Source organism: Vanacampus margaritifer, chromosome 7, assembly GCF_051991255.1.
Source record: "Vanacampus margaritifer isolate UIUO_Vmar chromosome 7, RoL_Vmar_1.0, whole genome shotgun sequence".
In the NCBI taxonomy this organism is placed as follows: domain Eukaryota; kingdom Metazoa; phylum Chordata; class Actinopteri; order Syngnathiformes; family Syngnathidae; genus Vanacampus; species Vanacampus margaritifer.
This window is the reverse complement of record NC_135438.1, coordinates 12,989,402-13,004,343: the sequence shown is the minus strand read 5'-3', so window position 1 is coordinate 13,004,343 and position 14,942 is coordinate 12,989,402. Positions and strand designations below refer to the sequence as shown.

Here is a 14,942-nt window from a genome sequence, read left to right as displayed (position 1 = left end):
GATTTAGTTGTTTAGCCTAATTTTTTTCTTCTCTTTTTCAGAGTTCTGCAATGCCAGAGAGGACAAAAGCAGGTCAGTGATTTTAGTGTGTTGATACACCGCTTGCATTTGTTTAGCCACATACCATCGGTGTGGTTTCTCATCTGTTCGAACATGCTTGTGTCGCCTTTATTGTTGACAAAGTGTAATTGTCTGCAATTGTCCTGATCCGCCTCAGTCTGTAGTCATGTGAGGAGCATTTGCAGTACAGTTCCTGATATCATTGTCCGCCAATTGGTGTGGCGCAAGAGAGGGAAAAAGGGAGTGAAGGGGAACAGGATCTGGTCCGATGACTCGCTTGATCTTAGACTTGATAAGAACCCAGACTCATCTAGTGGACCATCTAGCCTGTCGCCTTTCCGAGATAAGAGCCAGACTGTTTGTCGAGCCTGATGCCCAAAACATTTGACCTGCATCTGTTTACCCATTCCAGTTAAATCTCACTCAGCTGCTTGTGCGATTATGTCAGCAATGAAAAAGTCAAAGACAATTCTTCCTGTTGGTCCAACAAGCAACCATTCATACATTTTCTACACTGCTTATCGCGTTAACAGTCACGGGGAGCTGAAGTCTATCTCAGTGAAAGGAAAGGAAGAGGCTTGCTAATAAAATCTTTTTAGGATGATTTGTACAATGATTCAGTGATATTGTCCCACGCATTTGTCTTATTTGTGAATAAAATGTCATGACATCCACCACACATGGCCCGCGGAGATCCAAATCTGTCTACCTGCGCCTCAATCAAATCCACCTAAATCGCGTTACACCACCTGTGTCACCACTTGGACCTGTTTTTCGCAAGTCTAAATCTAATCTTCTTTTTATGCCTAGCACATGGGCGCCTGTCTGCGAAAATAGGGCCAGCAGGGTCAATCCTTATTATCAGTTAGCCAAAGCATGGCTCATGCCAATCTTGTAAAACTTTAATTAACTCATGCACTGCCGTTGACGGCTATAGACGAAAAAAATTAATTTTAACTATTTATATTAGTTTCACATTTTTTCCCACTTTTGTCAACAAGAGTATGAAAACCTAGATTTTTTTTTAATTGTACATTTAGAACAGATATAAAAATGTGTGGTTAATCGCGAGTTAACTATTGAAGTCATTTGATTAATTACAATTAAAGATTTTAACCGTCTGACACACTAATTTTTAAAAATATTTTCTTTTTTTAATTAGGGGCATCAGGCGATTAATTTTTTTTAAATTGTTATTAATCACATGACTTCAGTAGTTAACTCACGATTAATCACAAATTTTATATCTGTTCCAAATGTACAATAAAATAAATTCTAGGTTTTCATACTCTTGTTAACAAAAGTGGGGAAAAAATGTGAAACGAATAGAAATAGTTCAAATGGATTTTTGACGTCTATAGCCGTCAATGGCAGTGAATGAGTTAAACACGGCCCTTATCAGAACATTAGAAAGATCCACTCGCAATTTGCTTCATCACCAAAAACACAAAACTGAGATTTAAGTTGTTATTTCCTTCTTACATGCTTAGCATATGATGACTTACATTGGTTTTAGAATGTTCAGTAAACAAAAGTTGAAGAAAATCCCACACAAAAAAAGCCCACACATCAGTCAAATTTTTGGTACGTGGTCAGAAAATGTCTTCTAAAATATTCTAACGTCTTGCAAGCAGTCAGGCACAATGAAGGGTGAAACTTTCTGTGTGATTTTACAGGCTTATTCTCCCCCTAAATGTTGGTTGAATTACAAATTATACCACATTTAGGGTATTCAACTTGAGATGATCCACTTTATCTGTATTTAATGCAGCTACAAATTATCAGCTAAAGGGATTTGTCTCGAATTTGTTCAGCGCTACACCCACAATTATCAACTCTTATGACTTCCTCCAGATGAAAAGCCACAGTGTCTTGACATTATGTCAAAACATTGCAATGCTTTACCTCATCCACTTGATGAATCAGCTTTAACTCATTCAATCCCTGCGACGCACATTTCATCTTTTAAGAATCCAGACATTCAATCCCAGGTGCGTATTTATATGTTTGTATTAATTCCACGTGGTAGAGTAAAGGAGGGTCTGAAAATGGTCTGGCGCTGAAATTAAGAACATTCCTTTTCTTCCTCCACTGTGTCAGCAGTCTGTTGCTAATGCATCAGGTCATCAAACTATGGATGGACGGACAAGCGGCTGGTGGTGGTCAGTGTTCATTAAATATCCCTCCATGCCCTCAGTCCTTTGGTAAACATTGCTGGCGAGGTGGTGGCGACTTGGGGACGAGGCTTTCATATTGCCCCCTGCTGTTGCAAAGCCTGCTGGGAGTCCTCGCTCACTATTGCTCTGTCTCGCCTTGTAATTACTGCCACTTGCTGTGAAAGCCTTTCACAGAAAATGCGCAGAAGCTGTTGGTATGTCAGTTCTCATGGTGTCACCACCTTTTATTGAGAGAAAAAAAAAAGTCCAATCTTTTTTTGCTCACAACTGAAGTTTGCGGAAGACATCAACATCAAAAGGGCTGTAATACTCTGTGATTTTACTTCATGTAGATCAGTCTGGCCTCCTGCAAGCAAGTTATGTAAGCCTCAGCGCCGCCTCCGTGCGATGGGGAGTATAGAAGGGGGGTGGGGTATGTGGGGACTCAGTGGAGTTTTTGGGGGCCTTGGTTGAGCACAAAGCCCAGTGTTCATTGTAGTACTTCAAAGAACCCTCTGTATCACCATTAAAGTCTCTGGGAATGACACATGTGTGACAGTGTTACATCACACATTCTGCCCTAAAGGCTTCCATTGCGCTCCCATGAGAGAATTGTTCATTCATAGTTAATTGATATCTCTGTGACAACTAAATTTTAATGATCAGCGAGAAGTTCCAAATCGTTTCGAAGTCCTGCACCTGTTATGCTCTGACACTTAATGTCTTCCCTGCGGTTGTGAATGTACCAAAGCGTGCAGTCAGTGACCAAACCATTCCTGTGCGCATGTATCATATGTATCACTAGCTGTTGAGGAGGTTTTTATGGGGCTCCCGTGATGTTTGTCACAATTGTAGCTTAGTAGGGAATATGGTCTGTTACACAATCACATAAGGACAGTGTCAGTTAGGTGGGGGCTTTAGGACCCAGATGCGGGAAGGCAGGGCAAGGAGGCAGAGGTGTAGTCCAAAAAGACGTTTTAATATCTAATCAAAAAAAACCTAACTTCAAAATACAAAATACAAAATAAACTGAACTAACAAAACATGAAGCTAAACATGACAAAACAACTAAGGCGAGACTAACAACATGACATGGATCCTGATCAGGCGAAGAGGTCAGCGTGACGTGGCGAAAGACTTACGACAGTTGCAACAGCAAAAATGAACCGACACAGACAGGGGGGAGACAACCGACTAAATACACCAACACTAATGACATGACAAGACACACCTGGCTGAGGGCACTGATTGGATGACACATGAGGGTAATGGGGAAAGGTGGACACAATCAGGGTTGACACAGACACCACACGAGGAAGGGCAAGTGACCAGAAACAAGAGGAGTCAGACTTTTCACAATAAAACAGGAAATGACAAGACAAGGGGAAAACACAAGGAAAACATGACAGGGAGTAAACAAGACTGAAAATAAACATGACAGACAGTAAGGCTTACTTCCAAAGCAATGCAAGGCAAAGCAATTTTTGTTTCGATAGCACATTTCATACACAGGGCAACTCAATGTGCTTTCCACAAGCAAAGACACGACACGTACGGGTATCAAAACAACAGTTAATGACACTCAGAAGTAACGAAGAGAAAACAAAAGCATCTTGTAAAAATACTAAAAGAACATACATTGACCATGTTAAAATACATTATGCAGTTTTCTATAATAATGAAAATAACAATTTTTTTTTAGTTTTTAACCTGACTTAACTTCTGTTGGCAGCTTATTCCATTTGTGTGCAGCATAATGGCTAAATGCGGCTTCACCATGTATACTTTGAACTCTGGGTACCACTAACTGACCCAAGTCTGCAGATCACAGAGCCCTACTGGGTTTATAATTAAGTAGTAAATAGCATAACAAAATATAGGCACCTTTTAATCATAGGAAAATATTGTGTTTTCGTGGCAAGATATGTAATTTTAGATGTGTTTTGTGGCAGGACTCAACATTTTTATTGAGAGTTTCACTGACATGGAATCATTCCAATCAGCTATTAATACTCAATAAAATTATGCATCCAAACGGTCCTATATATATATATATATATATATATATATATATATATATATATATATATATATAATTATTATGGGAGTAAAAGTATTTAGTACCAAAACAACATCAATCAAGCCTCAAAATCAGCTGTAGCTTTCCAAGTCATACAGATGTTTTACACAAGGAATGATGGCCATAAAAAATGTATTTTCAATCTCTCTCATATTCTTGTCAGCACCTTTAATATGAAATTATGTCATAACTGAACGCGTGTACTTGCCTTTAATTGCTTCTGAGCTTGTCAGCACCCATTTGAAAGATTCCTGGGATGCCTTTATATTCATCTTGGTTGTAGCTGAGGTTTACACAACCACCCTGTGCCGTCCTCTTCTAAATATAAACCAGTGGAAATGAATGAACAGAACACAATGATGGGCAAGTAACCAGCTGTTGCGTTTAAGGAAGGAGGAAAAAGGACACGCTTAAGAACCCTCACTTGTCCTGCATGAGTACCGGTACATTATTCTTGAAGCAACTATTTTGTCATTCTGGCTCTCACTTTTTGTTTTGGTTTTCCTCAAGTCATTAGTCTCTAGTCTCACTAGTACCACGGAAGATTACAGCATTAATCAGCATACAATTACACACTTAAACTTTTGATTACAATCACAATACAGACAAGAAGCATTCATTCAGTTATACTTTGTATCTCACATTTTCCACCAGTTATTGGAGACTATGCGGAGAAAATAATTTGCAGAATTTACTCATTTTTCTACCTTGCCATGCGTTGGCTGAGATCAACGAAAAATTGCTAAATTTGGTAACAGTTCATTCTTACTTCAAGTCTTGTTATTGTAACTGCATTAATGTATGCGGTATTTGAAATAAAGACCCACACACAAAGTCAGTGAAAATAAAAATCCCAATGTTTAAACCTACTTTACTAGGACCAGGATTAGTGTTGGACATTCCAGTTCTGACAACATTTTTCAAAATGTTGGTGGTTTCCGAAGGTGAGCCGTGATTGGTTGTTACCTGAGCCCTGAGCAACTGTGATGTCTTTTTTAGTCGACAGCACGTGGCAAAATGCCCCCCCCCCCCTTCTTCCCCGAGATGAATAAACAAAGAGAAGTTCATATGATCCATCTATCCATTTTCTGAACCGCTTCAAGGCAATCAAGGAATTTTATATAATTTCATTATTTTTTTTAAATCCCTCCAAAAATTATTGCAAATCTTTGGAATCAGAATTGAATCGAGGAACTGGAATTGTCCAAATTAAAAGATGGCCAACTCTAATCAGGATACAGAGATGTGATACTATATTCTGTGTTTGTCGTGGTTAACATGTTCCTTCACATCAGATGAGCCGCTGATCTTGTGACTGAGCATTATTGCCCCACCAACATCTTTTGGAATCCATAAAATTGGCACTCATTTTTGACAATCACAATGAAAACATTTACCATTCACACAGACAACCTTTACTTTGGCCCAATTCTGGTCTACTCTACTTTGTCCTTGCCTAAACCCGGCAGCAAAACACCCTTTGAGGACATTAGAGGGTTGAAAGATGAAATGAAACACCAGTGGCCTGAAGCCAAGTCCGATTTAGCTTGTGACTGATGTTTGTTTTTCTGTTACTGTTCCTGCTTTTTTAGACTGCCTTATCCTACTTTTTTTTTTTTTTTTTTGCCACATATCCATAAATAGCACAAGAATCACTCACTGTCTTTGTGCAAGGTCACATTCCTGGCTTTCCTCATCAGTCTCACAGCCCCCCGCCAAAACACTAGCCCCTCCCCTCTCGCTCGCCTTCACTTCCTGTGTGGAGACTGTACTAGTACTGTACACATTCCATTTATACAGTATTTCACACTTCAACCAGCAGTAAATATATTTGCAGATGCAGGCTTAAACAGGAGTTTAAAAAAACAACAACAACAACAACCCAGGAACCGCTTTGTTCCTCCTCTTTTTTCCCGTGCATCGCATCTAAGACCCCTTTGGGGCATCTCTCTGCGCTTCACTGGCACTCTGAGAAGGAAACCAAGCCACATGAGGGGGAATTTACAACAGGACGTCTGCTTTGCTTCACTGCCAGAGTTTCAACAAAACCATCTTTGAAACTGTTTTTCTACTCTAGAATGTCATTGATCATAAGCTTCATCATCAATATTTTTGTTTTTTTGCGAGATAAGCGAAAGTATAGCAAGCTAGAGGTTATAATGACATGACGTGACAGTGGTCAAGGGAAGAAGTAAGCTCTCGCTGAATGTTTTTGTTTTTAGTCTAGCGTTTATTTGGTTTGAGAGATTTAATTACCCTTTATAGGCTAGCCAGATGTCACTTTTATCCGAATATGATTTTGTAACTACAGTACTGATGATAATAATGATTTATGTAATTGCTTGTTTTTGTGACTGTGTTACACGGCTGACGACTGACATGACATGTGAAAAACATTATGGTGTTTTTTTTCTTATCTGAAGTTGGTGGGTGGTCTGATATGCCGCTTCAAGCTTGGTGTTCGGTGCGCAGATAAGCGTCAGTTTATCAGGCAGATATGGCGGGACTATTGGAAAGTAGGGCAGGCAGTTTGGCTGGAGGACTGAGGGTTTGGTTTGATAGCAGACAGTCACATCAAAAGGAGATTGCAAACAATCTCACCACCACAGATGCACTACATCAGTATGAAACGGACACACACTTGGCTGTCAGTGTATTGTTTTTAATGATAGTCACTCAACTGTATGTGAATTTCACATGTTGTTTGAAGTCTGTGAAGGAACTCCCACTGCCCTTTTTTTACTACTCCCTAACCCAATTTTTAAGTCAGTATGTTGTCAGGTAGCCTTCTGTTGTCCTGTAAAGTTTCACACTTCCTGCACTGAGAAGTTATTTCATCTGCATCACAAACCTGGTAACCCACCACCACTATGCTATAAGGTGGTGTACAGTATGTGACTTACTCCCACTTCTGTCCATTGCTAACCAAACCAGCAGTACCGACACATGCAAACATCTCACGGATTCTTTTAAGTAACGAGTCTTTACACATGTTGTAAAATGAGGTCCCAGTGCAAAATTTAAGATAATCTCACATTATGTGGTTAGAGCATCTTTAACTACAAAATACCTTTTTTGCTGCGTGTTTGTTTACCTGCACCCAGCCCCAATTCTGTTACAATAATATTTTAAGAGGTCATTCCCGAATTGCAAAATCACAGACGAAAGGAGAGTGAAAGCAACAATGTGGGACTCCAACCTTATCAGTCTCATCAAACCACAAGGGGCCATAAAGTCAATTGGCCGTGATGAGCATAATGCTATCAGCAGACTGCAATAAGCCAGTGCCGGCTACATTACCTTCTCTAGCCGGAGCAATCAGCGGGAGTGCTGAGCTTTCTTGCTTGAATGTGTTAGTGCTTAGTGGAGAATGCAATTGAGAAGAATGTGAACTACGACTCACAGTTGCACATGCGCAATAAACTTGCACATCCAGCCTATGGCTAACATATTATACAGCCAATCAAGCAACCCTTTTGTTGAAAATAGGGAGAGCGGAAATTACCTTTCTAGTGTCATAATTTAAGCGTCACAAATTTTTTCTGGATTTCAAACTGTTGGAATGTTTCCAGCGTGAGAACATGTGAGAGTGCTAATTTTGCTGGTAAACTTCCTGTTGTTACCATACAACAGCAAGATAACATTCTTCCAAATTTTTATAATATTTACCGGACTAAATTAAATAAAGTCATGAGTTTTGAAGGAGATGGTTTGTAGAAACCCGTGTTGTGTATTGTATTGGTCATGTTTTAATGCCCAGTAGGACCTACGAAGCAAATTGAAATTTGAGTATTTTGATAGGCTAGTGCAGACGTGGGCAATCTCGGTCCTCGAGGGCCGAAGTCCTGCAGGTTTTGGAGGTTTCTCACTTCCAACACAAGCTGATTCCAATCAACAGGATTGTTATCAGGCTTATGCAGAGCTTGCTGATGAGCTGATCATATATCAGCTGTGTTGGAAAAGGGCAACATGCAAAACCTGCAGGACTCCGGCCCTCGATGCCCACCTCTGGGCTAGTGTGTTGTTGATGTGTGTTTTTTTTTTTCAATTTCATAATAATATAATATCAATTTGGCTTTCTTCCGTCTAATGCCCTAAACTGTTCAACATTACATGGCTGCTTGTTTTTATGATAGGCCGCAAATGGAAATTTTAAGGGTTTCTGCATGCTTTTAACACACTCAAGACATTGTCCATGAATGGCTCGCGGAGAAAAGTGATCACTTGCATCACATGCTGTAATCAAAATACAATAGGAACACTATTCAACCCTGCGATTTTTGTCGTCTTTCGTTTTTGGGAAATCTACCCCAAGTGTTTTACCATTGAAAACGTCAGGCACTATTTATGATTGTGTTTGGTTCTTAGCTATTGTTCAATAGATTTAGAAATGCACAGGATATGCCATGTGGGGGCACTGCAAAGTTTCATAAAAATGCTTTGACCACCCCTTCACCATTTTTCTGTTCTGAACTGATCTTTAATCATGTTCAGATCTGTTTTGTTATCATGATTATTGTTTCGTTAGAATTGATGCTGTCCATGCCTAAAGGAGATTGCCTTCAATGTAACAAATGCACCCAGAGGTTATGCTGTATGTTTATAGAACCAATCGAGATGCTACCAGTGATGTCATAATCGCCAATAGCAGGTCTTATGATCAATGGTGCACCGCCTTGCCTCCATAAGTAGAATGCCATTTACTGTAGTTAAATCTAAATCAAAAACAGTCACTTTCCAAAAATACAAAATCACTTTAAAACTAGCTTTCTTTTTATGAAGAACTTGCGTTTTATGTTTGACTCCAAATATTTTTTTATCTTGGTATTTAACTCATTCACTGCCATTGACGGTTATAGACGACATAAATTCCTTTGCACTATTTCTATTTGTTTAACATCTTTTCCCCACTTTTGTTAACAAGAGTATGAAAACCCCAATTTTTTTTTGTACATTTAGAACAGATATAAAATTTGTGATTAATCGTGAGTTAACTAGTGAAGTCATGCGGTTAATTACAATTAAAATCCGGACGGCCCTCATTTTTAATAACCTTTTTTAAATAATATATATTTTTTAATTTGTTGTTTTTTATTAAAAAAAATTAAGAAAAGATTATTAAAAATTAGGGGCATCAGGCGATTACAATTTGTAATTGTAATTAATCGCATGACTTCACTAGTTAACTCACGATTAATCACAAATTTTATATCTATTCTAATACAATAAAACAATTTTTAACTTGTTACCAAAAGTGGGAAAAATGTGAAACTAATAGAAATAGTTCAAATTAATTTTTGACGTCTATAGCCGTCAATGGCAGTGAATGAGGGTAATAGACAATTTAAAACACCCTCTTGCCGTCCCTGTACATTTTATGGACATTTTAATGTTTTTTAATATTTTGAATCAAAGAGAAAGCATTGTAAAAGCTTTGGGAACAAAGTATGAGTTAGCTCCTCTCTCGCCCCAAGTGACCCCTAATGGACAATTTGCTGTGCTGTTCAGCTATATGCCTAAAGCTGCCAATGGTGTGCAGCTGTCCACATCTGGCTAAGGTAAATGGATGCAATGGCGATGGGAGATGTTGGGTGTGCCTTTAAAGCACTCCGATATGCGCTGTGACCACTGAAGCTTGAGTCAGAAAGCACTTACTCACACTCACACTTTAAGTATATTCACACACACACACACACACACACACACACACACACACGCACACTGGAGAGAATAGAATATGAGAGTATTGCGGCACAAGCTGGATGTGTCCCAGCAGTTACCGCATTGAAGCTTGCTGCAGCAGATGGGAGTGTACACTCCAGACTGGAAGAGAGCAGAGTGAGAGCCAGGAGGAGGCAGAAATCTATATATATAAAAAAAAAAAAGGCAAGAGTTCCGGAATAACCAAGTAGCTGAATTATATTTTAAACAATCATCCAAATGGAAGGAAGACTCGAAACAATATAGATGTAAGCTTTAGGGAGGTGCACAAACAGACTAGAAGTAGGTGAGGGGATAAACAGGTTGGGGTCAGTTTGGACTTAAATCAGGCTAATCTGTTGGAGGTGTCACTAGCATGTCTCGCTCCATCAGGCTGCTCCTTCTGCAGAAGTCCTTCAGTGGACACAACACATCCTCCAGTTCCAGAACCTTAGATATGATCAACAGAAATGTTTGGGAAAGCCGATTGACGGGTAAGTGAGCTGACCAATGTAATGCCGCAGTAGTAATAATTAAAGCATGCCATCATGTGTAAAGTATATGTGTATTTAATAGATTGTGAAGCGTTGGGCATTGACGATGTAGTGGTTCACTTGGCTCACTTTCCCGGAATGAATTCCAATGTGTGTGAGTGTGAGTGGTTGTCTGTCTATATGTGGCATCTTATTGGCTGGTGATCAATCCAGTGTAATCCACAGATGTTTCAATCCATACCTGTTCACGTGGCTGGCATTTATTGCTTTATAGACTGTCAACTAAAAATGCAGCAGACCATGAAATGAAATTTGTAGGCAAGACACACCTCCTCTAAAAGCGATGGTTGGATTGGGAATGGAAATGACGGTTACATTTTAGTTACAAGACATTTCTATGAAACGCATGACTCGTGATTATCTCAGAGAGACACATAAAAATTTTGTATCCAATTTTACATATAATGGGTCGATTAGACATTCCTCTAATGTCGTTTGCTGCTGCATTTTGAACCATGCACAGGAGATAATGGAGATCAAACATATGTTGCAATCAAAACAAATCGCCGGAAAGATTAATAGATGGCTACTGATTGAATTGTTGGAGACTGATATAGTTTTGTTCAGACATACAGTATTCCTCTTTGCTATTGTTAGTTTTGTCCTTCTGTGCTTCTGATAACTGCAGCTTTTATCCGTGCCACTGCAAGCACGCGTGTATGGTTCCTCATGCATTTCCTCTCTAACTAATGAGCCAGTAGTGCATGGTAAGGATCCGGCCCATTAGTCTGCTTTCAACTCCCTGCAAAATAGTTTTGACTCGCAGTGTTGCATTTGATATTCTAACTTGTACTGTAAAGGCATCAGCAATTGTGTTGGGTCAGCAGTTTTTTTCATTCTGGCCTACACATACCACGTCATTCATCCCATAGGCACGCTTCACATTGAGACATTGATGTCGTTGTTGCCCTAGAATCACAAGAATAAAGAGTTGGGCTCGAATTTGCATTTGTGTGGCAACTTTGTTATTCAATCTCTAAAAAACTATTACAATCATTCTCAGAATGTTACTATTTTTGTTATTTGCAGCATCATTCTAATAAAGGGGTGCCCAATCTTTTTGCCCCAAGATCTGATTTTGAAGGTGCCATCCTCCCTCAATTGACCTTCTTTTGGGGCAGGGTAGAGTCCGCTCGGGGATCCAACTTGCACGGCGACCATGTCTCTGGTTTGGGAGCACAGAGCGCTACCAGGGAGCCACAATTCCTCCGCTGCCAACGCAGCTCAGCAACTTATTTGAAGGCTTATTTGGATAACTGGCTGATATACAGGGTGTCCATAAAGTCTCTTTACCATTTCAAAAATTTATTAAAAATGCAATTGATTAGATATTTTATTTAGATTAGTTCTATTGTATTCAGCGTTTATTAAAGTTTTTTTTTTTTTTTACCTCTTTTAATACACTTCTACATGGGCACCATTAGTTGCACGAAGCACATCAAGACGGTACTCGATTTCTTGTCATGTTCGCTGTAGCATAGCCTCATCAATTGTGGCAATGGCATCAGTAATACTTTGCTTAAGGTCAGTAATGATAAACACTGTGTGTTTTTTTAAACACTGAATACAATAGAACAAATCTGAATACAATATCTAATCAATTGCATTTTTAATACATTTTTTTAAATGGTAAAGGGACTTTATGGAACCCCGTGTATATATATATATATATATATATATATATATATATATATATATATATATATTTTATTTTTTATTTGTTTTTTAATGTCATGCGATACACCAATACTACCTTTGAATAATGTATTGAACACCCCTACTCTAATACTTATTTGTACGTTATCGAACATCAAGTTGCCAAAAATGTTGTGTCATATAATGAAATGATAATGTACATTTAGACTAAGACTAAGACTTTATTTATACTATAGTACAATTCATACACAAGGCAACTCAGGGCGGGGTATCCGTGCTACAGCAAGATACGGGATGACTGTGAATCCACATTTACGCGGCAATGACCGGATAGTTTTTATTTTTTACATTTTTAAAGTTTTACGTATAGTACAAACAAATAATGTAGGTAGTCAAAATTAACTCTGTTCACACATGTGCCAAAATGGCTAAAAACAATATGTTTGACAATCATTGTCAATCACTGGCTTATCATGGTGATGTTGCTTATTAATAAATACCACAAGTGCTCCTGGACAAAACACTCAAGTTTAAGTCAAGTCAAGTCATCTTTGTGAATGACTTTTGTAGGCAATAACAGTCATCCTCTATTATTGATTGGCCAAAATAGCAGTTTCCTTCTTGTGCATGCTATAATCTCCCAGTTCCGACCACTTCAAAGTTTCTAATAGATAGGTGTGATTATCTTCAAGAGGTGTGAGTAATGTGATGTTTGGTTACATCGTCTCAGACGCTTCAACTTCCTCGAAATCGCTACAGGTGGAAGAATTTGTCTTTCACTAACCAAACCAGAGGTCAGTGAACCATGGCCTGACCTCTTTATTGAAGTAAACCACAGCAGGTTAAAAAAATATATAAAAATCGACAAACTTTGGCCAGGATGTGGCAGCCGGTAAGCATATCTCACTGTCGGTAGCCTGAAGCTCAACATACAGTATGTCACACATGCATGGCATTAAAAAGAACAAATTCATTGATCATTTCTGACAAGGCTAAGGAGTGCGCCAAGGTGTGTACTATTTCCCATTATGGTTAAGCCAGCACTTCTTTTTGTGTGTGTGTGTGTGTGTTTAGTGGTCATGTTGTGTGGATGCTGTATATGTAAAACCTGAGAACCTTTTTCACTTGATGTATGCATGTTTCCGGGCCATAAAGTGCAGGAACGCATTGTTCTGTCCCAGGAGGGACGTGCTTAATCAGCGCATTTATGACCACTTCGGCTTGACATGCTATAAGGCTCTAAAGACATTTTATTGCTCAAGGCGCTGAGGGAAAGTTGCATTGTATTTATGTATATATATTTCTGCAGTAATGATATGCGTGAACAATGAGATTTAGCACAGAAGCTGTATTTAAAAACTGCCTCCATAATAATCATCAGTTTTAAATTGCACTGTCAGAGAGGTTTTCATTCAAATGCATAGAAAAAAAAGATTAAATCATTTGACAGTGATTTTTGTTGTTGTTGTTTTGGATTTGATTAGATTGTGTCTACTTGCCGCCAGTGAAGTTTGACATCATATGACAGCTTGGCGATTGAAATACAGAAGATCATATTTAAATTTCCTACACCGCAGCATGTGATGTGTGTGCTCTGTGGTGCATTGACATCGGTTGTACGCTTGCGGAATAGCCTAAGCGCATCCAGAGTCACACATCTCGACATCTAATAGCCTTGTTGACGCCACTCTTGTTGCCCGCATGATCACATTGCATATTTCAGCATGTTTACAGCTCAAGGGGGGAACATGTATCAAAGAACACTGAGGTTATTCATTATCCAAAAAAAAAAAACTGTCATGCAAGTCTTTGTGCATTCTGTCCACTGGATATTTTAACCAGAAAAGCACTAGTGACTCCTCCTCAAATCCCCCCCCACCCCCTCTGTTGTTTTTCAGGCAGATTAGTTGAAGGCTACGAGTCAAGGAGGCAATAAATATTAGATAGTGTATCACTCAGGCTGAATAGGAGTTCGCCTCGTGATTAATAACCGTGATAGTTGAGGGGGAGTTTGCCGTTTTAAAACTGCTAGCAAGATGTGACTGTAGCGTACTTCACATAATTAAAAAATACAACATTTAAAAGCATTTACAAACAAGAAATTTAAGTAAAGAAATAAAAAGTAGCTTACCGGTACTAAAATTACTAAAAGATCGAAAATGCAAGAAGAACATTTCGGAAAACGTGATTTTTAAAATGCTTTTAAAGACCTTAGTCATTGCTATGGGGGTAATTATCATTTTTAACCTGGATTTAAAAACATTTACAGTTGTGGCTGCCATTTTGTTGGCAGCTTATTCCATGTGTGTGCAGCATAACCACTAAATGCTGCTTCACCATATTTGCTTTGAACTCTGGGCTCCACTAATTGAACCGAGTCTGCAGACCTCTGGGTTTATATTCTATTAGAATTACTGTACTTTAATGTACTGTATTAAGGACTTAAGTATTTTATTGATTTGTAGATAGACCAGTAGCAGAACTTTAAAGTGCTGACTACAGCTTGCAGAAAGTTTCAGCAAAACTGGCCAAGATGGCTCTGTGCAGGATATGTCATTATTTTGATACTTAATCGGTTTAAACATGTTTTCAGGGAATCAGATGCAAGTGATATTTGCACTTTTATTGTTTAGACAACGCTGCTTAATTGAATAATGGACAATGAATCTTAAGTGGTGTATTGCTTTAAGTTCTGAAATCAACTGTTAAGTACTCTAATATTGTGACATGATTATC

At 38.7% G+C, this 14,942-nt stretch overlaps 1 protein-coding gene across 2 annotated transcripts in view; it reads left to right on the top strand.

The window, feature by feature from the left end:
* Positions 1 to 14,942, top strand: part of dlc1 (DLC1 Rho GTPase activating protein) — an 88,675-nt gene that overhangs the window by 22,164 nt on the left and 51,569 nt on the right. The window contains exon 4 of one of the 2 annotated variants that reach the window (XM_077570460.1): positions 42 to 72. In XM_077570460.1, the coding sequence (XP_077426586.1) occupies positions 42 to 72 (31 nt within the window). Of the gene's footprint in view, positions 1 to 41; positions 73 to 10,089; positions 10,491 to 14,942 lie in introns of those variants that run through there. The other variant, XM_077570461.1, reaches the window with a different exon arrangement.